The following is a 23072-nucleotide window of genomic DNA, read 5'->3' as shown; positions in this document are numbered from 1 at the left end:
AGTATAAAATTCTATACTAACTAAATAAAATAGATTTTTGAAAATTTATGACAACTTATTTTTGACATTACTGAAAGCCTACAATTAACATTTCATATTCATTGCTTATCATGTGGGATACTTCAATTGGGAAGAAAAAGCTTGTTCTTGTTGCTGTTCTTCAGTTCTAAAAGCAATAGTATTCCTTTGCTTAATGTCCTTGGCAAAGGGATTTCATATAAGAAAGGTTCCATCTTTACATACTTGGTAATTCTTCTATCAGATTTTCACTGTAGACATGAGGTTTGAACAATTTCCGTTTTGAAGCCATGACAGGTGTTGACGTACCCTAGATCAAGAATATTAGGTGAAAATTAGAGACTGGCTGAAGAAAACACGCTTTAATCCTAAAATCTTGCAAATAATTGTGTAACAAATAAATTATAGCCACAAAATTGCATTCCAGCACAATGATTTTATTTGAAAGATTATTATATCTCACTATATTATATTATGTGTCAAAAAAAGCTATTGTAATTATCTGCAGAGTGTGCGAGTCACAGCAGGCATATATGATTAGGATAACCTAAATACATTTTCATGAACAACACAATTGAATACAGGTATCCTATACAACAAATTGTTGCTGTCATAATGCTTGTTGAGGCTTTCAGCCATTCCATTGTTTCCCTGAGAAGGGTTTTTGTTTCTTAGTGGTTGTCGCGTTTGTGTATCTCTTCCTTCCTTTTCAAATCACTTCATCCTGTCATCTCCCTTCCCCGACTGATAGCGATACTGCCAGGAGAAGCGAGGCTCCTAAGGCAGGCATTCCACCGACGACTAAGCCAAACAATCGCAGTCTCCGCGAGGACCGCTTATTGCTTACCAACGAGGAGCAACCACACAACACAGTCGCTGCACAACTTCGGCGCGCGCTCTCCTTCCCGTTTTGGAATTCTCCCGCCAAACGCCCGCCGGGGCGGGGCGCTTTGTGATGACCTCATCAGTTAGGAAGCAGCCATCTTGTCGGGCACTTTAAGAGGACGTCAGTCGTTGATCCCGGAAGGCTGAAGGGGGACCAGGTCGGTGTTGAAAAGCGGGTCTCCCAATGTTTCCCTAGTTAGCCTGATCAGACAGTTCGGGGCTTCGGCCTCCCCATTGGCCGTATTTGGAAAGGTGGGGCCTCCAAAGAGCGGGATTGTTCTGATTTAAGAAATAGGGATAAAATCATTTCCTTATGTCTTTCCTTTTGTTTAAAGTGCCGAGGATCAAGTCCCAGGTACTTATTTTATTTTATTTATTTATTTATTAAACTTCTATACCGCCCTTCTCCCGAAGGACTTCATTCTAGGCATGTGAAAGCGGACTATGGTTACTTCGTGGAAAGGGAAAGACACAAACAGTAATGCGAGTTTAAAGACTTCTTTGACGTATCTTATTTCTTCTGCTTTAGAACTGAGTTCCTTTATCTTAAAAATAGGTCTGGAAACTAATACCTTCTTTTAAGTGAAGCCCTGCTTCTTTTAACTGCCCTTCCTTTAACTTTATTCTTCACGCCCTCCTCTCTCCTGCTGTGCAAATCTAAGCCATGGTGTCAGACTAGCAGCTCCAGCCTGAGGTTTTCCTGAAGGCAAATGAAAAAAATAATATTCAAACCTTTCATGGCATCTCCCAAATCTTATGTTTCTTCTAGATTTTTTTGTTTAAATGTACATTTTGTACATGCTCCTGGAAAAGTTGGCAATGATAATTTCTTATTTGGCACTTTTTAGACTCATCGATTATTATACTATAATTTGTCATCTTTTAGAGATTAATGACTGAAGCTGGTGTGCATGACCAGAACTCTTCTTAAAAATGAGTGAACCGGAACTGTTGTTGGATTCCAATATTCGATTATGGGTGGTGCTTCCCATAGTCTTCATCACCTTCTTTGTGGGGATGATTCGTCACTATGTATCCATCCTTCTCCAGAGTGATAAAAAGCTTACTCAGGAACAAGTGTCTGACAGGTAAGAGGTGTCCTAAATAGTTGACGAGTGCCTCTTTAAATAATAATTATAATAATATACTATGTAGATTGATTATAGCACATGATGGATGATCTAGAGCTGCCATTTGCAAAAGGTGGCACATATTATATTTTGTATCGGCTCTTCCTATAGACATGTATATTTTATTAGGAAATCTGGGAGTATCCCTTGATCTTCCTTTGCTCCTAAGATACCCAATCACAGACTAGATTATGCCAAGTCTTGATGATATGTGCCTGAGATAGACAAATGTATTATCCTTTCAATACATATAATTATCCTTTTGCCACATATAATTATTCTTGCCATATATAGCAACAGAAGAAGATCCAAGAATGAATGATGGTGTTAATTTTTGTGATGGGCATCTACTTAGAAAGGTCTATTTTAAATATGTAGTTTAAAATCTGTTTATGCTAGATAAATGAAATCAATAAATCTAAAGCACAATTGAGTTGATGGTTTATGTTGGAAAATTAAAAGAAAAAATTACACAAAGAGGTTTGAATTATAAAATGTTTTGTATAGCCATGGAGTTGAAAGGTGGTTGGTGAACGTGGTAAGATCAAAATATCTTTGAAGTTTGCATGACTATAAAAAGAATGTTAGTGAATAGCTCAACACTGATCACAGTGAAAGATAAAGATGTATGATATCCTATTTAGTCTTTAATTTATACATTGATAAATGTACAAAGGATGATTGTGGTGCCATTAGGAGATGTATTGCTTAGAAATGCATGTAGCTTTGTATGCAGCAACACAATACTGTTGGCTGAGAACCTAAATAATTTATAGCAGATGTTAAATACAATAAAAATCAATATATTGAAGGCCAAAATAATTGGTATATCAGGAGAAATATGCAAATAAATTGGATGTATTAGAAATAGAGAATTTAAGAAGTTTATGTAGTAAAATAAACGATAAGATCAAGATTGTATTGGTGTTGAATGAATGTAGACTTATATAAAGTGAGTGGCAGTACAAAAGAAGCATGGTTGAGGTGGTTTAGTCACATAAACCGAAAGGTTGAAGATCAATTGCAAAACAAATAATTGAAGGAAGAATGAATGGGTTGAGATGAAAGAGAAGACTGATAAAGTTCTGTTTGGATGGAGTTGATGCAGACTGAACAAAAGGAGAAATGAAAATTTAAGGAACAAAATAAAGTACACATAGTCCTTGACTTATGACCATAATTGGGATAGAAATTTCTGTTCTAAGTTGCGGTTGTAAGTCAAATTGATTTTACAACAGTTTTTACAGCTGATGTTAAGCAAATCACCAGACATTAAACAAATCCTGCAAATTCCCCAGTGGGTGTATTTTGCTGGAAATCAGCAGAAAAGATTGCAATGATCACGTGGCCACAGGACACTCCAACTATTCATAATGTCAGCCAATTGCCAAGTGCTCAAATTTTAGTCACATGATCGTGGGGGTGATTTGACAGTTGTAAATACAAGTAAATAGCTTTTTCCAAGCTGTCATAATTTTCAACTATTATTAAAATGAATGGTTGTAAATGGAGGACTAACAATATACAAATCAGAGTATGGACACAATGGAAGCAAGTACAGTTTGCCAGTGTAGAAAAGTATGGATTGAAGAGATATAGTGAAGGGTGTTAATGTAAAATGATTGAACCTCCAGACTCCTGGAAGGGAAAATTGAACTTTGTTACATGGGTTTGTTATATCTGGTGCAAAACAAACTCTACATTCCACAATAAGAACATTATATCCACTTTCAAGCACGGAAATAATAGTATGGAGATATGGATTGGGGACATATTGCTACCTCGGGATCTGAATGATTTGCTATCCTTGAAAGAAGTATGAGTTTTGCTTCATATCAGTGAATTCTGCAGACTGTCAAGTCATCTACTTGTCAACTGAAGTTGAAACATGAGCAGGTCATGCAGTAAGACAGCGATTCAAAAATAAATAACCAAATGTATAATACAATGAAAGAAAAAGACAATCCAATTTTGGCAATGGTCAGGTCAAATTCTATATGTAAATCCTATTGTGGCAGAACTAAAAATGAGGAATTAATGTTTGAAATCTCTAAATATTATTGAGTAATTGCTATGGGCTAATGGTGTGATGTGTGTGAGAGAAATCACCAATTATAGTAAGCACTCAGTTGTTACTGCACCTAAAGGAAGTGCAAGCAATTCCTATTTCCTAATGGCTTATTGCAAGTTGAACGGTTATTCATGAAATAAATGAAACAGGCACCAAACTTCATCGCTGTTTATATGTTAGTAAGGATCTACATATGATTTGATTTCCATAAAATAGCAGATTGTTAAGCTCTACCTTTGGATGTTTAAGGCTTGTGTTACCTTAAACATAAAACATTACTGTGTATGGAGGATGCAACTAATGAAGGCATTATTAAAGGTAAATCTAAAACATTGTTTGATGGTGTCAGCATAAAGGAATGAAATAGTTCTCAACACACTGTGACATATTGCTCCATGTATTTCCTTAATATTTTCAAGACGATACTACTTGGTAAATGAAAACTAGTCTTGTTAATGTCATTAAGGTATTTGCCCAAATGTAACATACAGAAGTGCATCTTTTTACTGATTTCCTGTTTTCTTTCTTATTTTATGTAATGGCCTTGTTTTGTTTCAGCCAAGTTCTCATTCGAAGTAGAGTCCTCAGAGAAAATGGAAAGTACATTCCAAAGCAGGTATGTAAAATATTCTTAGTTGTGAAATTGTCATTATTGTGTGTTGAAATTAAAGGCTATTGTGTATGTTTGCCTGATTGACTAAACCAGATTTTCCAGTAACTATAGTTGTGCTACTCTGTGGTTCTTGTGCTAAATGATGTGAGAAATCCATCCATCTCCAGTTAGCTAGTTCCTGTTCATGTTAGTCAATGTTCCAGCCATCATTGTTGTAGTTAGCTGGATAGCATTATCAGAATTATTACTGTTTTTATTTTTTTAGTGTAGACCTGTTAGTAAAAATACTCCTTAGTAGACCAATGAAAGTCAGAGCTTCCCTGCATGAGATACTTAGCTTCTCTCTCAGCCTTCATATCCTTTCATATTTAACACCTGCAGGGAGTGAAAACAAAATCTTGATCACCAGAAATCTTGTAATAACCACATTTTGCCAGTTCTGTCTCTTGGTGATAGATAGATAGATAGATAGATAGATAGATAGATAGATAGATAGATGATAGATAGATAGATAGATAGATAGATAGATAGATAGATAGATAGAATTCTTTATTGGCCAAGTGTGATTGGACACACCAGGAATTTGTCTTTGGTGCATATGCTGTGAGTGTACATAAAAGGAAAAAAAATACATTCGTCAAGAATCATAAGAAACAACACTGAGAGTAATAAGCAATCAAATCATACTAGGAAACAAAACAATATAAATCATAAAGATACAAGCAGGATGGCTATAGTCATAAGTGGGAGGAGATAGGTAATAGGAAGGATGAGAAGAATAATAGTAATACAATCTTAATAAATAGTTTGACAGTGTTGTGGGAATCAGTTGTTTAGCAGAGTGATGGCATTCGGGAAAAAACTGTCTTTGTGTCTAGTTGCTTATTTAGAAATCAAAAGAGAAAAAGTAAATATTGATTCACATCCTTCGCCCTGATTAACCGGAATAGATTGGAGAACTTGCGGTGCTTAAAAATGGGTACAAGTTGTGTTTAAACAGATTTGCTGTAGCTCCTATTGAATGGCCAATCTTTGGGAGTTGTACAAGGCCTAATTCTATTAGAGCTATAGGCTGTGGTGTGGGAAAAATCTATTCCCAGTAAAAATAAAGGTTAGGCTTCTTTGACATCAGGGCCAAAACCCGACATACGGTTAGACTCTCAGGGCCTTTCTACGGAAAGTGAGGGTGACACATTTACATTTGAACTTATTTTTGGAGCACAGTAAAATACATAGGAAAATCCTATTCCAAATAGAAATTAAATTAGTGTTAGAGTTAAACTTCCTTGAAGCCAGGACCAAAAACCAACCTCAGGCTTAAATTTGCAAAGGCTCTGGCAAATATGTGTGGGTGGCTTTTTTATGTTTGGACCTATTGCTACAGTAAAATGAATGGGAAAATCCCATTAATTAAACTGGGATTAGATTTGGAGTTAGGCTTCTAAAGTCAGGGCTAAAAACTGATGTCAGGATTATTATTCACAGAGGGTCTCTAGGGAAAGTGAGGGTCCCAGTTTTTCATTGGGGTGTATTTGTGAACATAGTAAAATGCATGGGAAAATGCCATTTCCAGGGAAAATTAAAATAGAGTTAGGGTTAGGCTTACTTAAAAACAGAGCCAATAGCGACATCAGTGTTAGATGTACAGTGTGTCTCTAAGAAAAGTGAGGGTGACAGCTTTTCATTTGGACTTAAAATTAACGCTTTTCATTCCCACTTAAAATTAGGATCAGGGTTAGGCTTCCTAGAAGTCAGGTGTGAATATTGGCATCAGGCTTAGATTTATAATAGGTTCTCTAAGGAAAGTAAGGGTGACAGTTTTTCATTGGGAACTGTTGTGGATCTTGAGAAAATACATGGGAAAATACCATTCCCAGTGAAAATTAAACTAGGATTATGGTTCAGTTTATGATTAGGATTAGGCTTCCTTGCAATCAGAGCCAATACCAACATCTGCACCAACTGCATTGGTGACACAGTGGTTAAAATGCAGTATCGCAGGCAAACTGCCCACAGCCTGGAGTTCAGTCCTGATGGGGGTCAAGGTTGACTCAGCCTTTCATCCTTTCGAGATTAGTAAAATGAGGACCCAGATTGTTGGGGGGTAATATGCAAATAATGCTTCTACATTGTAAACCACCCAGAGAGTGCTGTAAAGTGCTGTGGGGTAGTATATAAGCTTAAATGCTATTGCTATCAGAGTTAGATTTGCAGAGAGTCCTTAAGGAAAGGGAGGATGACAGTTTTCCTTTCAAACTTATTTTGAACCTCAGTGAAATGCTTGGGAAAATTATATTCCCAATGGAAATTAAACTAGTACTAGGATTAGGGTTGGCATTAGGATTAGGCTTCCTTGGAGTCAGGTCAGAAAACTGACATTTATAGAGGTTCTCTATGAAAGTGAGGGTGAGAGCTTTTCGTTTGGACTTTTTGGGGACCTTAGTAAAATGCATGGGGAAGTCCCATTCCTAGTGAAAATTAAACTACGGATAGAGATAAGCTTTGGGTTACCCTTTTTTGAGGTCAGGGCCAAAAGTCAACACTAGACTTAGATTCACAGAGGCTCTTAAGGAAAATGAGGGTGACATCTTTCCATTTGGACTTATTTTTGGACTACAATAAAATGAATGGGAAGATTCTATTCTGAGTAAAAATTAAGGAAATAAGATATTGATTGCTTTGAGATTATTCTTAGAACATCAGTTCTCAGGAAGGTTAAATATACTTCAGTATCTTTAAAAGGTAAAGTGTTTCTATTATTAATATGCACATCCAGGCCCATGGGACAATCACATCTGACATCTGCTAATTTAAAATGCTGAAGTATCAAAAGTAGGGAAGAGGACGATTTCCCAGCCTTTTGTACTTGGTGCTATTTCTGAATGAAAAACCTGGTGATGAAATATCTAGTTAAGATCAGCAGACTAAAAGCATTGTGATTAACACCAGCTGTCTGCAATTACTGTAAGTTCAAATCTCACCAGGCTCAAGGCTGACTCAGCCTTCCATCCTTTCTAAGGTAGGTAAAATGAGGACCCAGTTTGTGGGGGCAATAAGCTGACTTTGTATAAAATATACAAAAGTATGAAGGCTATTGCTTAACGCATTGTAAGCTGCCCTGAGTCTCCGGAGAAGGGTGGCATATAAATCAAATTAAAAAAAAAAGATCTTCTTAAAAATGAATTTTTGTTGTTTAGAAGGTAGTTAAATATTACTAACTGAAGAACTGGGAACACCATACATTTTGAAAGATGTAATCAGCTGCTTTTTGTTTATGCTGTGTATAAACTGAGTGTCAAATAACATCATCAAAATCAAGAAAAAGAAAAAAAATATGAAATAATGCAATAAGGTTATGTTGAAAACTTCGGAAATGACCTTTGAGTCCAGGAAACAGCTTGTGAGAAAGGCCAGATCATGAAACAGACTCCCATCCCATCTGGAGGTATACTTTCTTGATATAGGTTTTAATAATATACTCATGATATCCAAGGTACACAACCACTCTTTAAGCACTCTTTTTACATTTTGCCTGTTGTACCAACTATACCCGCAGCTTTCCTATGATTAAAGTTTCTCACATTTATGACCCTTTTGTAATTTTTTAATGCATTTCTTTCACTTCTACTATTTTATTTTTCTGGAAAATTCTTGTTTAGCCCTTTTCATCCACTTCCATTTTTTAATTTTTATTACTGTGTATTATCTCAGCATTTAATATTAACCATTCCTTAATTTTTGTAGCTTTTTCTATATAACAATTTCTCTCATTTTCATATTTGCATCTATCATTTTTTTTATATCCAGTTTTCCTTATCCACAGGTCTTTCACTTCTTCATTTTAGCAAGTGTTCATTTTTTCTGTTAGCATAGCACTCTTCCTGTCATACTGGAACATAGTTTTACAGCCTTCCCCTAACATCCACTTTCTAATCATTCTGTTGTGAGATTAAGTCTTTGATAAATGTTGTCTTTTTTCCTTCAGTCATTTCTGACACGGAAATATTATTTCAATAATCCTGATGATGGGTTCTTTAAGAAAACTAAAAGAAAGGTAGTGCCTCCTTCCCCAATGACAGGTATGTAAGAAGCCTTCCTGAAATAGTTTTATTAATGTTATTAGAAACATTTAGTTTAGTTTCAGGCTTAGAAACAGCTATTGATTTGATGGCTGATTTATTTAGAAAAATAAAACAAGCTAGATATCTTGCATTATAAGTCTTTCTGCTTTAGTTCTTGAAAATCCTGCAGGATCAGCTGAAGAAGTGTGGTTTCCCTTTATTCATAATATATCTGTCTTCCAATGACACATAATACTAGAGCTCAGAACACATTAAAGTAACAAATATGGTTGAATGATTCAGGAACTTACATTGTGATTATGCTTTCTACTGTATATCAACCAAACACTGACCAAGGTTTAGATTATGATTCAAAGCAAAGCTTTCTATATACCAGGGGTGTCAAACTCAAGGCCCTGGGGCCGGATCTGGCCCTCAGGGTGCTTAGATCTGGCTCGCGGGGCCACCCTGGAAATAGCAAAGGACCAGCCCACAGGGCCTCTGCCAGCAGCCCTCCCCAGCTCTGTTTTCACTGTCAATGGGTTGTAGGAGGCCGTCGCAAGTGAAAACAGAGCTCGCAAGAGCTGCCCACAGCCCTCCTGAGCTCCGTTTTCATTGGCAGAGGGTCACAGGAAGCCGTCACAGCCAAAAGCAGACCTTGGGAGCCCATTTTCACTGGCAGAGTGCTCAGGCCACCGCAGGTGCCCCTGACACGAGTGACGCTGAGCTGGCCATGCCCACCCTGGCCACACCTACCCTTCCACCCCCCCCCAGGTCAAACACAACCTTGATGCAACCCTCAATGAAACTGAGTTTGGCACCCCTGCTATATACAGTCTGAAACGGGCTTGTTTTACAGTAGCATACTTCAGCTATAGTCTAGTTTGGCATTCTGGTTTGCTGGTTCTCAAGCAGCCTCTGTTGTCCTTCCAAACAGAGACTGCTCTCGAGTAGATGCAAAATCAGACCATTCTGTCAACAGCATTTCTGCTATTCTAGAATTCCACACATATAGGGAATTAACTTGAGTTCGGATTAATTGAACATTTTTTTACGTATGAGGCTCTGACCTCAGTCATATTTTTTTTCCTATCAATTTAAAATTTAAATGAATTAAACAGTGAGTGGCAGGGATATTTAACCTCCAGAACAGAGTCACTGTGGCCTCTACTTTATAGTGAAGTAGTCTATAGGATTGACGGTGTAATCATTGTGGCTAAAGCTAAATTAAGCTCATTCTTTCAAACAAATGTAGTTACTATTGTTTATTTGAACTTCCTTCTAATTGTTTTGCAAGAATAACATGTTCCAGGTTCTTGAATGGAATAAATTTGGAGCAGTTTGTACAATTTCAGATTCTGATCCTAACAGTTAAGATTTTGCTACCGTTTACTGTTTTAAAAGCTACTTTGTCGCATTCATGTCCTTAAAATGACAGTTAAAAATAACAACTGACATCTATTTATTTATTTATTTATATACATTTTAAGAGTACTCATTCATTACTCCTTATTTTTAAACATTAATTTTAAAACAATTCCAAATGAATTTAGGCTAAAATAAAAAAAGAAAAAACCACTCATTAATTTTACTGAAATAAATTCACAGGCTATTTATAAAAGATGCAAAAACTTTTCAGGCTGTTGTACCCAGAGAAATTTTAAGAGATACTGACAATATTTACAAGAAGAATAGCCTAGAGTAGTCCACCCTACAGGCCAGTCATTCTCAAAAAGCAAATTTAAATACTGTTTGATTGTTTGATTTTTACCCTATCTTTCATTCAAGACCTCAAGACAGAGTACATAGCACTCCCTCAATTAACTTTTCCCCACATAAGAATTTAATCTGTGGGGTCGATTGTCCTGAGAGTGACTGATCCAAAGTCAACCAGTGACCTTCTGTGAGTGAGGGTGGACTACTCTTAACACTTTAATAATTGTACCAAACTGGCTTGGCTAAATATCAAAATGAAGATTAAGTCAGGGTGATCTTTTGTTTCATTCTGTTTTTGTATTCAAAGCTTTTCAGAAATCCAGCAGTGGAGGCAAACTGCCATATATTCACTTGAACATTTGTTTGCCTTGCAGATCCTACCATGCTAACAGATATGATGAAGGGGAATGTAACAAATGTGTTACCTATGATTTTAATTGGTGGTTGGATCAACATGACTTTCTCAGGCTTTGTCACAAGTGAGTGTCAATCTAGGGTTCCAAGCCTACACAATCAGAAACTATTGAAATACTTCGCATGCAGATGTGACATTCTAGAGATCCTCTACAATGGAGGGTGGGGGGTCAATTCTTTTATTAATTAAGTACCATCATGCGAGTGTCTTATTTTTATTTATTTTTATTTTATTTTATTTCTATACTGCCCTTCTCCTGCGGGACTCAGGGCGGTGTACAGCCGAGATAAAACATTGCATATAAAATTTAAAAACAGTTTAAAAAACAATTAAATAATTTCGGCCCAAGATTTAAAACAACCCAATTAAAACCGAATTCAATTAAAACTGAGAGGATAGGATCAAGCCAGCCCGGCTAGATGGAATAGGTGTGTTTTCAGGGCCCGACGAAAAGTCCGGAGGTCTGATATCGTGCGTATCTCAGGGGGTAGGTCATTCCAGAGGGCAGGTGCTGTCACAGAGAAGGCTCTCCCCCTGGAGGTCGCCAGCCGGCACTGTCTGGCCGGCGGCACCCTGAGGAGGCCCTCTCTGTGCGAGCGAACCGGTCGGTGTCTATTGAAGAGTGTCAACTCTTCAATAGACTTTTTCAGTCTCTAACCTGCTCTTTCAACTGCGCACCCATTACCCTGTATGTAACTGAATCCATCCACCTTGCTGATGGTCTTCCTCTTTCTTTCCACCATACCTAACATTAGAGCCTTCACATAGTTTATCTTACTTATAGAAGTAAGATAATCGGAGCCTTGAGTGAAAATTTTACATTGATTTATTGGATGATACATTTGTTATTGTTGTTGTTGTTTTGAGGCTATGGGAGCCTTGCATAAATAATAATAATAATAATAATAATAATAATAATAATAATAATAATAATAATAATAATAATAATAATAATTTTATTTCTATACCGCCCTTCTCCCGAAGGACTCAGGGCGGTGTACAGCCTATTTAAAAACACAAGACAAAACAACGATTAAAATTTAAAATGATTAAATAGATTTGGCTCAATTTAAAACCCCAGAAATTTAAAATACCCCAATTTAAAATTATTATGTTGATAGCCCAGCCTGGCGGAACAACAGGGTCTTCAGTGTGCAGTGAAACACTCGGAGGTCGGAGATCTTACGTATTTCCGGGGGCAGTTCATTCCACAGGGCTGGGGCTCCCACAGAGAAGGCCCTCCCCCTGGGTGTCGCCAGCCGACATAACTTGGCCGATGGCACCCTGAGGAGACCCTCTCTGTGGGAGCGGACTGGCCGGTGGGAGGCTATTGGTGGCAGAAGACGGTCTCGAAGGTACCCGGGTCCTATGCCATGGAGCGCTTTAAAGGTGGTAACCAAAACCTTGAATCGCACCTGGAAGACCACTGGGAGCCAGTGCAGCTCACACAGGAGGGGTGTCACGTGGGCACAACGAGTTGCACCCATAACCACCCGCACGGTCGCATTCTGGACCAGTTGGAGTCTCCGAGTGCTCTTCAAGGGGAGCCCCATGTAGAGAGCATTACAATAGTCCAACCGGGAGGTAACAAGGGCATGAGTGACCGTGCGCAGGGCGTCCCGGTCCAGAAAGGGCTGCAACTGGCGAATCAGGCGAACCTGATAAAAGGGCCCCCTGGCCACGGCCGTCATATGCTCTTCTAAAGACAGCCGTGCATCCAGGAGGACACCCAGATTGCGAGCCCTCTCTGTGGGGGGCAAAGATTCACCCCCAATAGTCAGCGATGGCACCTGCTGACTATATCGGGGTGCCGGAACCCACAATCACTCGGTCTTGGAGGGGTTGAGTCTGAGCCTGTTCCACCCCATCCAGACCCGCACGGCCTCCAGGCAGCGAGACATCACATCAAGGGCATCGTTGGGGTGGTCTGGGGTGGAGATGGAGATGTCATTATTAAATCATTATTTATTAGCTTTAATTTTCTTCTTTGAAACGAAAGAACTTACAATCAGATTGCTTTATGGTTTAGAACATGGTAAATATGAAGAAAGATTATCTTTCCTTTGGAAGTAATTGATCTAAGTATGTGTTACACAATTTATCTTGCTATTCTCGTTTGCCAATACTATACACTAGTCAAAATGCTTCTGCTTTGTTCTTGTATTGATTTGCATTTTTCTTGACAGTATATGTGTGACACTTGTTAGTTTAATTTGCTTTGTTTTGAGGAGTTATTTACCTTATACTTTGTGCATTTTCTCTGCTTACTCTATTTTTTGAACTTTTCTTGCCTTTCTGTTTTTCAATTCTCCGTTCTTTTTGTTTTTCAATTTATTGAAAGTTTTGTTTTAAGCAACTTCTCATAATATATCTTCTTTTCTAAGGCAGTAAGCCATATAGAATAGTTCTCTTTTTAACCGACTTTTTTTAAAAACTTTTGCAGCAAAAGTCCCCTTTCCTCTGACATTGCGTTTTAAACCAATGCTACAACAGGGTATTGAATTGCTTACTTTGGATGCATCTTGGTAAGAGCTTTTCATTGTTTGACCTTATTTGAAGCGGATCTAGAATCTTGTACACGGGACCCTTATTTCTTAAATAACACTTCATTTCTTTGATGTATTAGGGTAAGTTCAGCTTCTTGGTATTTTCTAAATGTCTTTGGACTTCGAAGCATTTATACTCTCATTCTTGGCCAAGATAACGGTAAGTTATTTTCTGCTCATTTACATTAAAAGTTTTACAGAGAGACGAGAAAATTTGAATCAAATGTAGCTACTGTTTCCTCAGATTACTAATCTGTTAACCTTTTGAATGAATCACGAACTGACATAAAGTATATCCATTCAAGGAAATGCTTGTTTGTAGCTTTAATTCAAAAGGATTGTGAGAAACCCAGTTCATATATATTATACAATTTGGAATTTATAACTATTATTTTTCTATCCTGAAAAGCTTTCTCACTGCTGACTCTATTTGAAATAATTTTAGTGTTATGATTGCAAATCAAATTGCTTATGTTAGTATCCTCTGCAAATTAAAATATATTTCCTTAGCCCTACTTAGGTGTAAAGCTTTTAGTCTTCAGTTTAATACTAAAGAAAACTGAGCCTGTTGTTTTTACATAATTGGCTGAACACTGAAAGGATATTTCATTACTTACAGAGATGAATGCTGGTTTATCACTTTCCAAAAAGTCTTTTCTGTTAGTGTGCTTGTAGAGCATACTATAATGATCCATTTGTTTTCATATTTCTAGCTGCTGATCAGTCCAGAGTAATGCAGGAGCAGATGACAGGAGCAGCCATGGCCATGCCTGCAGATACTAATAAAGCATTCAAGGTACAATACTTTTATCCAATTGCTTAAATTAATTCTTCAAATCATAGATAGCATTTCCTTGAATGTACAGAGGAAATGCTTTTAAAGAAAGAAAAGCTATAGAATATGCTAATCTGGAATTCATGGTAGGGATGCTTACTAAGTAATTCTCTAGTGTTTTTTAAATATTTTCTTTCAGGACCCTTTCCCACTTTTAAAAATTATTAACGATCCCAATGTGGCCTTTGTTTGCATAAGTTATATTTATCAATATTTATTGTGTTAAAAATTAAAATTCACACTTTCACTGCTGCTACTAGATCGCATGATTATCTCATTTAATTCTAGTATTATTTTTCAACAAAGGCTGGCAAATAATTTTGATTTCACAGACCCCTAAGAGAATCCAGGGGTCTTCAGGCTATACGTTGGAAAACACTGCTCTAGACAATAATTACATTAAAAATTCATATTCACAACTAGTATTTTTTAACTATACTGCAGTTCTTTGGAAATGTATTGGCATATTGCCAGTGAAAAGACCATTAACACGAACTGCTTATGAATTTAGTACGTATCAGAATATTCAGTTAATTCACAGCAGCAGCCAAGCGCAAGAAACTTGATCAGTGCTTTGGAGAGTTTGGGAAGAAACTCACATGACTGAATTTGTTTAAGTTGTGGACACAATGGAAATATGAGGAATTTACTTGGTAATCTATAGAACTACTTCGGTGTTTATTTTTAGTGAGAGAAAACAACATCAAAGCCCCTATGAATCTTATTTGGATAAAAGTGATGTGTTATGCAAAATATGTTAAGCATTGGCACCAACTGACATATTGGCCAGGAAGATGGCTGGTTAAATGTCCAGACAGTTTTTAAATAAGTTAATCGTGGATCTATACCCAACTGCTCAAATGTAGATTCCTAAAACATATTGAACAAGACCTCTTCATAAATTTCAAAAGAGCCAGTGTAGCTATTGGCTGTATTCTACTGATCCTATCAGTGCTCTTTTTTTGCCATTACAGACAGAATGGGAGGCTCTAGAACTGACTGACCATCAGTGGGCACTGGAAGATGTTGAGGAAGAACTCATGGCTAAAGATCTCCGCTTTGAAGGCATGTTTAAGGAAGAATTGCAGACATCCATGTTCTGAGGACCTTCATTTGGTTGACATTAAATCAGTTATGTTTAATATCGGAAGTGTGTTCTTATTGATGACCAGAATAAATTTCATCAGAATTTCTGTGAATTATGTAGCTGCAGGCAAAAAGTCTTGCTTCAAGAGCACCTTCTGAGATTAACAGATGTTTTCTGAGTTATCTTAGAACTCGTACTGATAGTTCTTCATTGATCAAATGTAAACTACTAAACTTGTAGCCCAAGCCAAACTCATTGGAAGAAGAATTTATACGTTGTGGATAGTGGAAATGTATTAAGAATTCAATACACTGCTGCTGTATCTGTTAAATGTCACCGTTCCCAAAAGATGGTTTAACGCTGAAGTTCCTTGACAGTTAGGGCTTAACCCCATTACATTTGAGAAACTACCTATCCTTAAAGACTTGAATTTAGGTGGAATTTGGTTATCTAGATGTTCAAGTTACTAGAAAGTCACCTTTGCCAATGCCAAGCTGGATGAAGAGTCACCTTTTCCTTTCTAACTTTTCTCCTGTCATCTAGGTAAACACAGTAACTGAATGCTGTTACCAAAATGGAAAGTAAATAAATTTCACTGTAGTAAAAACCACTCACTAGAATAATTTTGATTTTAATTTTAGAATGGAATACTGGTAAAGTATGGATTCGAATCAGATAAATTCCTCTTTATTGAGATGTGTTTTTGATGGATTTTAGTTCTATGGTATAGAAAATGGGCTTTAGGCAGGGGTGAAATTCAGCTGGTTCTATCTGGCTTAGGCGAACTGGTAGCAGCGGCTGCGGGAGACTCCGCCCACCCGTGCGGATGTCATTACATCACTTTTTTGTGATGATTTTAAGCCTCTGTGTTCACTCACGCGCAGCGTGCACACATTTGCAAACCGGTAGGGAAGGTAAGTGAATTTCACTCCTGGCTTTAGGTCTTAAAGTAATCCATCCTTAAGGGACAAGCATTTAAAGTTTTAACATGTATATAAAATAAGATTCTTTATTAATTACGTTCATAGCTTTTGGCGTAAAGAGTGTTGTGTCTATAATCAAGACGATACATGTTCCTGAATTCACAAGGCTAAAGCCACGTTGACTGAATCATTTTCTTTAGGTGCCAGCCAAAAGTTATACGTGACTGTGGCTCAGTTGTCAAACTGTGACACTAAAGTAGCAACGCATTAAAAGACGAGTTAATTTTTTTTTAAACAGTGGTGTATGTACAGCATTTCCAATATTTCCTGTTATAATTTTTCAGAATATCATTGGCTTTAATCTACGCTTGATAAGGCTGCAGCCCCATGAATTTCCCAACCAGCGAGACCTTTGCTAAGAGTTCTGAGAATTTATACGCATGCAGTTGTTGAATTATACTACATCGTGGTTCTGTGCCTCAGCAGAATAACAACAAGAGTTCATTACAGCTGTGAAATGGCAGTGCTATATAGCAAGAAAAATGAATAAAATCACAGTGTCCCAACAGAAACCTGTGGGGATGCATGTTACATTTGATACCTTTCCAATCCTTTTTCTGTCACAAACTAAAAACAGGAATGAGAAGAGGTCTCTTTTCCTTGTTCCTTAACTCCACTCAAGGTTGAGCTCTTAGGGGGGGGGGTTATGAAGAAAGTGAGGGTTAAGCCTTTCCTCCTCTCAGATTGTTCAGCTTGCTGCAAATACTGCTTTCAAACCCTTCAGGTAATATCTTGAAGTTATTAGTTCTGATGAAGGGGGATGGAGACTTGGACATGGCCTATGGACCAGATATTTCCCATTGCTATCTTAGAGAGGGGGAGGTTATATATATGCACTGTGAAACTAGCTATGCCAGTGAAGCCCATAGGAGCATCCCCATACTTTGTTTCTTCTGCTGTAGGCAGGATTTCCCTGTTTTAGACTCACAAGCTTAATTCTATCTCATATCTCACATATGAAGATAATTTATTCTGTAATGAAGCTGTGGAAATTGCTTTTTTTTTTTTAACTTGCAGGGCACCCAGCCTCTTATCTAGTTTAGGCTCGTTTAAGTCTATTTTATGCAACCAAATATTTTTTCAGCAGTGATGCAGCTTGATTTGTCTCTCGGTGCCATTTCCTCATAAAGAAAGTAGAAAGTTTGAAAAACATCCAGGAATTCTTTTTTATTGCATGTCTGGGTTGATGAGTACAGTTATTCATCTGTTCCAGATTCATAGCAAGTGCCACACTTAAGTTGCACTTCAGTAGTACACATTTTTATATGATATATAAACAAATTCATTCTATGCTAGTGTGCTCATATCAACTCATTATATGTCCTTATATCAAATGATTTAAGAAGAACTTAAAGTGGCATTCTAAAGATTGAATATTTACTGAAAAATAATAAATGTATATGTAAGGTAACTAAAGTATAGATAAATATATATAAAATATCCATCTTCCTGGTAATCGTAAAGCAAATCACTGACACGATGGACTCAATTTTACAGCCTTTTTTGTGACGGTCATTAAGCAAATGCTGTAATCATAAGCCACCACTCCAGTTATTAAACAAATGTCACAGTCATTAAGTGAACCGCTTGCTCACTATGGGGCGCTTTTGCAAAAAAAAATGGAAGTAAACACCAGGTTTCAGCAAAATTGTCATAAATTGTGGTAATCCAAGGATGCTACGAACAGCCATAAATGCAGGGCACCCAAAATGCAGTTATTTAACTGTGTGTGTGTGCTTCTGTTAGAAAGGAGTTGTAAATATCTTTGGGGGAGGGGGTCCTGCTGGAACTTTGAACGGTCATTAAATGACCAGTCATAAATCGAGGACTTACCTGTATTTGCTTTGTATGAAGAGAGACATGTCACAAAAAGTCAATTGCAACAGTTGCCAACAATCGAGCTAGAAACCAAGCTATGGGTAATGCACTGTATACAGAGTTATCTGCCATCTCATAGAAAATTAAGTAAAAAGTAGCTTTTTCCCATTCTGGATGTGAATAACACTAGAATTATGTATATGTGTAGAACATTCACTGGTTCCCTTGTTGACATTTTTAAGGTAACAATGTTTCCATTTAAATTATGCTGGTATTTGTATATGATCCTTACAAAAGTGGATCTTACTTGAATTGCTGAAAATATTTATGCCCTTAACGCATGGCCTATTTTTGGTAAAAATAAAATAGATTAAGTCCATTAATACTTTTTATAATCATCATCATCTGGTAAAGAGCATCCTGATGCCTACTGTTTTATTCAATGGTCAATAATAGTATTTTACCCCCCAAAAGGCTATGATAATATGTGAAAGCTAAAAACTCACCAAATCTTTAATTTCATTCCAAATAAAAAATTTAGGCAGTTTGGAGGGTGGAGGGGTGTTCTTTTAAACTATACATTTATGATCATTATGAATTACACATTTTTTTTCTCCTTTCTTTCCTGTCTGACATGAAAGCAGATGTGTGGCTTGCTTCCCCAGAGAAAACCATGGAGTAAATCATCAACTCTAGATGCACAAGGTCCTACCATTAATCTTTAGATACAAGAAATAGATTATTTCATTCCACCACCAATCAGTTTTTTTGTTAGTGTTTATCTGTTCTGTGTTTCCTTCTGTGAAATTTATCCCATGATTCAAATCTGTTTTTTCTGGTTTAAAGATGTTTGCCAAGCGTCTGCTGCTTGGCAAAAATTTGCAAATAACCATGACTTAAATCATTATGTCACAAGATGGTTTATATGCAGTATCTTTTTTTGCAATGGAAACTTACCTTGAAGGGCAAAGCAAAAGCAGTAGCATTTGATTGACCTATTGTTCATTATCCTACAGAGAAGAAAAAAGACACTCCCATGCCAATATTGTAAGTTGCTTACTTTAATTGTGCATCTGGTCAGGATTGCTTGCATGGTTTAAAAATGTTACTAACAAATCTTAAAAATAGCTCACACTTTACACCACCTGCCTAGTGAAGCTGGTGCAAGGTGGAGCTGTTTAATCTGTATTCCTCTTCCATATCCAACAAGGTTTCAATTATAGCTTCATCTTCAGGGCTATGCTCTAGGACCTTTCTGAAAATGTTCCTCTCACCCAGATGGACAGTTGAGGATTCATCTACAGAAAAAAAAAGTGCATAAAAAGCTGGTAATTTGCATCAGATCCTTCAAAATATCAGAATGGTGTTTTCTTTGCTCATTCTGAAGAAGCTAAAGAGTTTCAAATTGAATTCCAATTGTCCAAATGTGAGAATGTAACCAAACAGCAGTTATAAAGCCTCCACTCCAGTTATTAAGTATTTGGTATTCATTTTTTTTCTTAATGATTACAATAACTCTCCTCACATCTATTGTAATAGTGTTTGCTATTTCAAAGATGGATGGGATATATTTGGGGGGCTTGCAGGTTTGTGAAAAGCTAATGAACTAGAGCAAGAATGTAATGCACGCATTTATGGAAACGTTCTAAAGGAGGATACCTTCCCATCACATATTTCTATCTTTCCACATTTAAGGTTGTGCTTTTCAAGCCAATGCAAAATTAATTATTGCTATTTTTCAGAGCATGGCTTTAAAAAAAATATCCTTATCTTGCATTCATTTTATGCTTGACATCCATATTAAAACAATATAAATTGATAAATCTGCAGAAAACTTTATGTGCATATTCTTTTTGCTTTAAGCGTGCAGTGCCAATTCCCTTCATAGAACCAATTTAAAAAGAACTATGAAACAGAGGAAATATTGCTTACCAGCACACATATCTTCATGATCCTTTGGATTCTCTGGAGGAACATCACAGGAAATTATGTTTGTTTCTGACTTCATGGATCGTTCATCAGTTTTGCTGAACAGCATAAAAACACCTTTTACAGAACCACTAGACCAGGACATTTCCCATTGTAAGAGAAACATTTGAAAACAAGCCAACCAATTTCACAAACTACAATGAAATTTATCCCAGTATTCAAGTAATAGAGATGTCTCAATTTTCAGTTATGTTATCCAAATTCATTTAGTGTAGCTATTTTTATACATTAACGCATAAACCCATTGTGCCTAGTAAGGTATAAAGATGTCTTCCCCGAGCACTTTCCCAAATTGCCTTTTCATATCTTCTTAGTTTTACCCTAATGTATTTTTATATACAATTTTTTAAAACTGCATCATTATAAAAATAAATGCTTTTGAAAAAAATAAATGCTTAGTTTGAATTTGGTATTGGGAATTCTGTTGATCTCTATTAAAATACAAACTAGGAAACTTTTGTCTCTATTCCTTTACCATAACAAGTACTTGCTCTGTTGTTTTTTTAACATGTGGCTTGCTCTTTGGGTAATGATCATGATGAAGGGAACTAATAAAAATAGAATACCAATGAAATAAGCAATAATTTTAAGTTATGCAATGATTGTGCCATTTATTTAGGGGCCTTTTGACATCTTTATCCTTCAGGCTACCACCAACTGCGGTATGATGGGTATGATCAATTCCATCTTGTACGCTATGGATGTCCACTTTTCACAGAATAAGGAACATTGATTCAAAGGACTGGACATTTTTACCTCCATGGAGCAAGAACACACTCTAGGAAGTTTTGAGCTCAACCCGTTCACTTAAGGATGTCTTGCAAAGGCTACCTTCTTAAAATAGCATCTTAGTGATTGAGATTTCATCTGGAAACTGATACAAGTTCATCCTGTTTCAGTTTGCATTGAATAAAAATGTATTTGCCTGCTGGTAGACCAATATAGAGTTTAATCATTTTCTATTGGTAATATATTCCAGAGTTGATGAGCTGAGTGAGATAGCAAATTTTGACCAGCAAATTAGGTTATGGTATACATATGCTATGATTTTGCTTTGCGCTGTTTTTTACCATTTGATCTTGGGCACCAAAATGCCTGGAGTCATTTCTAGCATCTATCCTGTTCTTGATTAGCAGGAGCCAAAGTAATCAAAACAAATTCAGATGCTGCTCATATCATCACAAATCAAGCCTGTGATGGCAAAGCATACCTTACTTGTCCTTTCTTCCATCTTTCACTGTCTTGTAGGCTGATAAAATACTGTTTGTCAGCCATAAAGATTGGGGCGTGCAACCATGTATTTTCCTTGCTCATCAATGGTTCCCGTTTGGTACATGTAATAGTCGAGGTTACCGTCACTGGAAAGAGATTTGACCTAAGGAGGGGATTCTCTTTTTCAGGAGAAGAGACTGCTGAAGATGGCTGGGGGCAATACACAGTAGGAGATGCTACCTCTCCCTTAGAATTAAAGATATCTACATTAGGGGGTGCAGAAAGTTGCACTATTGGCAAATCAGAGTCCTGGTTGTTGCTGGTATCTTGGGAAGGAAGGAAAGGAATGGAGAGATCTTCCATTGCTCGATCAATAGCTGCTGCTAGCTCCTTACGGCACCTACTTAACTTTTCAGACATCTCACCTGAAAGGGAAAAATAGTGAATTGTCCAGAAGTCTGATTGCTTATAAAAAGTTGTAATTGGAGCAAACTTTTAATATTCCTCTGCCAGTCCCCTCCTAAAACTTGTAGACCAGTACTCCTTTGGTTGGTCATTCATCTCTAAATATAAAATTGGGAGGATTTACACCTCACACTAAGCCATGGCTTTCAACATAATAGTATACCAAAGCATTTTGTCAATGAGGATATGATGTTATTTTAACCTAAATGCACACTGTATTTAGACATGGCATAGAGACCATTTAGGGTTTGTGCAAGCCACACTTTATAACATATAGGCTGTGAAAATTGCAAAAAATGATTTATAAAAATCCGGATAATAGCAATTTGGGGAGCAGATAACTTACAAACCTTAATTAAATAGAGGCAGTGCATTATTAACCACGTTTTTTGGCTTAATTCTTATCTGATCATAGCCATACCACATTCATGTTGGTACAGTTATTTAGCAATGTCTGAACCAGGTCACTTTGATCTCTCCCACTCTTCCGCAATATTTGGAGGACACCCATCTCCCCCACGGAGTGATTTGCTGAACTATGACTAAGTGTGATACATGAGTGCATATCTTTACAACAGATCTACTTCTGAATATAGCATAAACACACGAGAGATAAATTTTAGTTTTCTCTAGGTCTCCCTAAAATACTTCTGGAAGTAAATTCCAGTAGAGCCTTGGTAGTACAGTGGTCTAAAGCACCCTGTTATTAAGACCAGCTGCCTGCAATTACTGCAGGTTCGAATCTCGCCAGGCTCAAGGTTGACTCAGCCTTCCATCCTTTCTAAGGTAGGTAAATTGAGGACCCAGTTGTGGGGGCAATAAGCTGACTTTGTATAAATATACAAAAAAGGATGAAGGCTATTGCTTAGCACATTGTAAGCCGCCCTGAGTCTCCGGAGAAGGGCAGCATATAAATCAAATAAAAAAAAAATAAAAAAAAAATTCAGAAGATATAACTTTGACCAAGAAATCATGGCTTCATATCTTCTCCCAAGCACTAAACCCCTTGACACATCCTGACTCAATCATTACATATCAGATTATTATAAGGAGAAAGGAAAAAAGAATAATAAACAACCCTCTCAGCAACTTTGATTGATCACAATTGCTGTAAGATGATGCATCTAAGCTTTGTGAATATTTTAAGGGTTTTTTTTTTATGTACTCATCTGCAACTTATCTTAATATTGTTACTTCAACAATTTTATGCCCCAAATTCTTTTAAGTT

General features: G+C 36.9%; 3 protein-coding genes across 5 annotated transcripts in view; 1 reads left to right on the top strand and 2 right to left on the bottom strand.

Moving 5' to 3' along the window:
• Positions 1-657, bottom strand: part of FANCD2 (FA complementation group D2) — a 44155-nt gene extending 43498 nt beyond the window's left edge. Inside the window, exons 1-2 of the mRNA XM_070937106.1 lie at positions 601-657; positions 244-328 (exon numbers count right to left, since the gene is read on the bottom strand). Coding sequence (XP_070793207.1) covers positions 244-328; positions 601-657 — 142 coding nt within the window. The remainder of the gene's footprint in view (positions 1-243; positions 329-600) is intronic.
• Positions 658-1012: 355 nt separating this feature from the next.
• Positions 1013-15434, top strand: EMC3 (ER membrane protein complex subunit 3). 3 transcript variants are annotated; one of them, XM_070933753.1, is made up of 9 exons: positions 1013-1061; positions 1790-1991; positions 4663-4720; positions 8703-8796; positions 10869-10973; positions 13353-13434; positions 13536-13615; positions 14169-14251; positions 15265-15434. In XM_070933753.1, the coding sequence occupies exons 2-9, from the start codon at positions 1837-1839 to the stop codon at positions 15391-15393; spliced, it is 786 nt and encodes a 261-aa protein (XP_070789854.1). In that variant the 5' UTR covers positions 1013-1061; positions 1790-1836; the 3' UTR covers positions 15394-15434. The 3 variants fall into 3 exon arrangements, with proteins under 3 accessions (XP_070789854.1, XP_070789855.1, XP_070789853.1); XM_070933754.1 differs by having other exon boundaries at positions 1044-1155; XM_070933752.1 differs by having other exon boundaries at positions 1044-1258.
• A 3893-nt stretch (positions 15435-19327) lies between these two features.
• CUNH3orf62 (chromosome unknown C3orf62 homolog) lies at positions 19328-21936 on the bottom strand. The gene is given in 4 exon segments (XM_070933751.1): positions 19328-19476; positions 20111-20205; positions 21378-21874; positions 21877-21936. Coding segments are annotated over 4 exon segments (801 nt in total).
• Between the last annotated feature and the right edge of the window lie 1136 nt (positions 21937-23072).

This window comes from Pituophis catenifer, unplaced genomic scaffold (genome assembly GCF_029215685.1).
Source record: "Pituophis catenifer annectens isolate HBS135680 unplaced genomic scaffold, rPitCat1.0.hap2 SCAF_2, whole genome shotgun sequence".
Taxonomy (NCBI): Eukaryota; Metazoa; Chordata; class Lepidosauria; order Squamata; family Colubridae; genus Pituophis; species Pituophis catenifer.
This window is presented reverse-complemented; position numbering and strand designations above follow the sequence as displayed.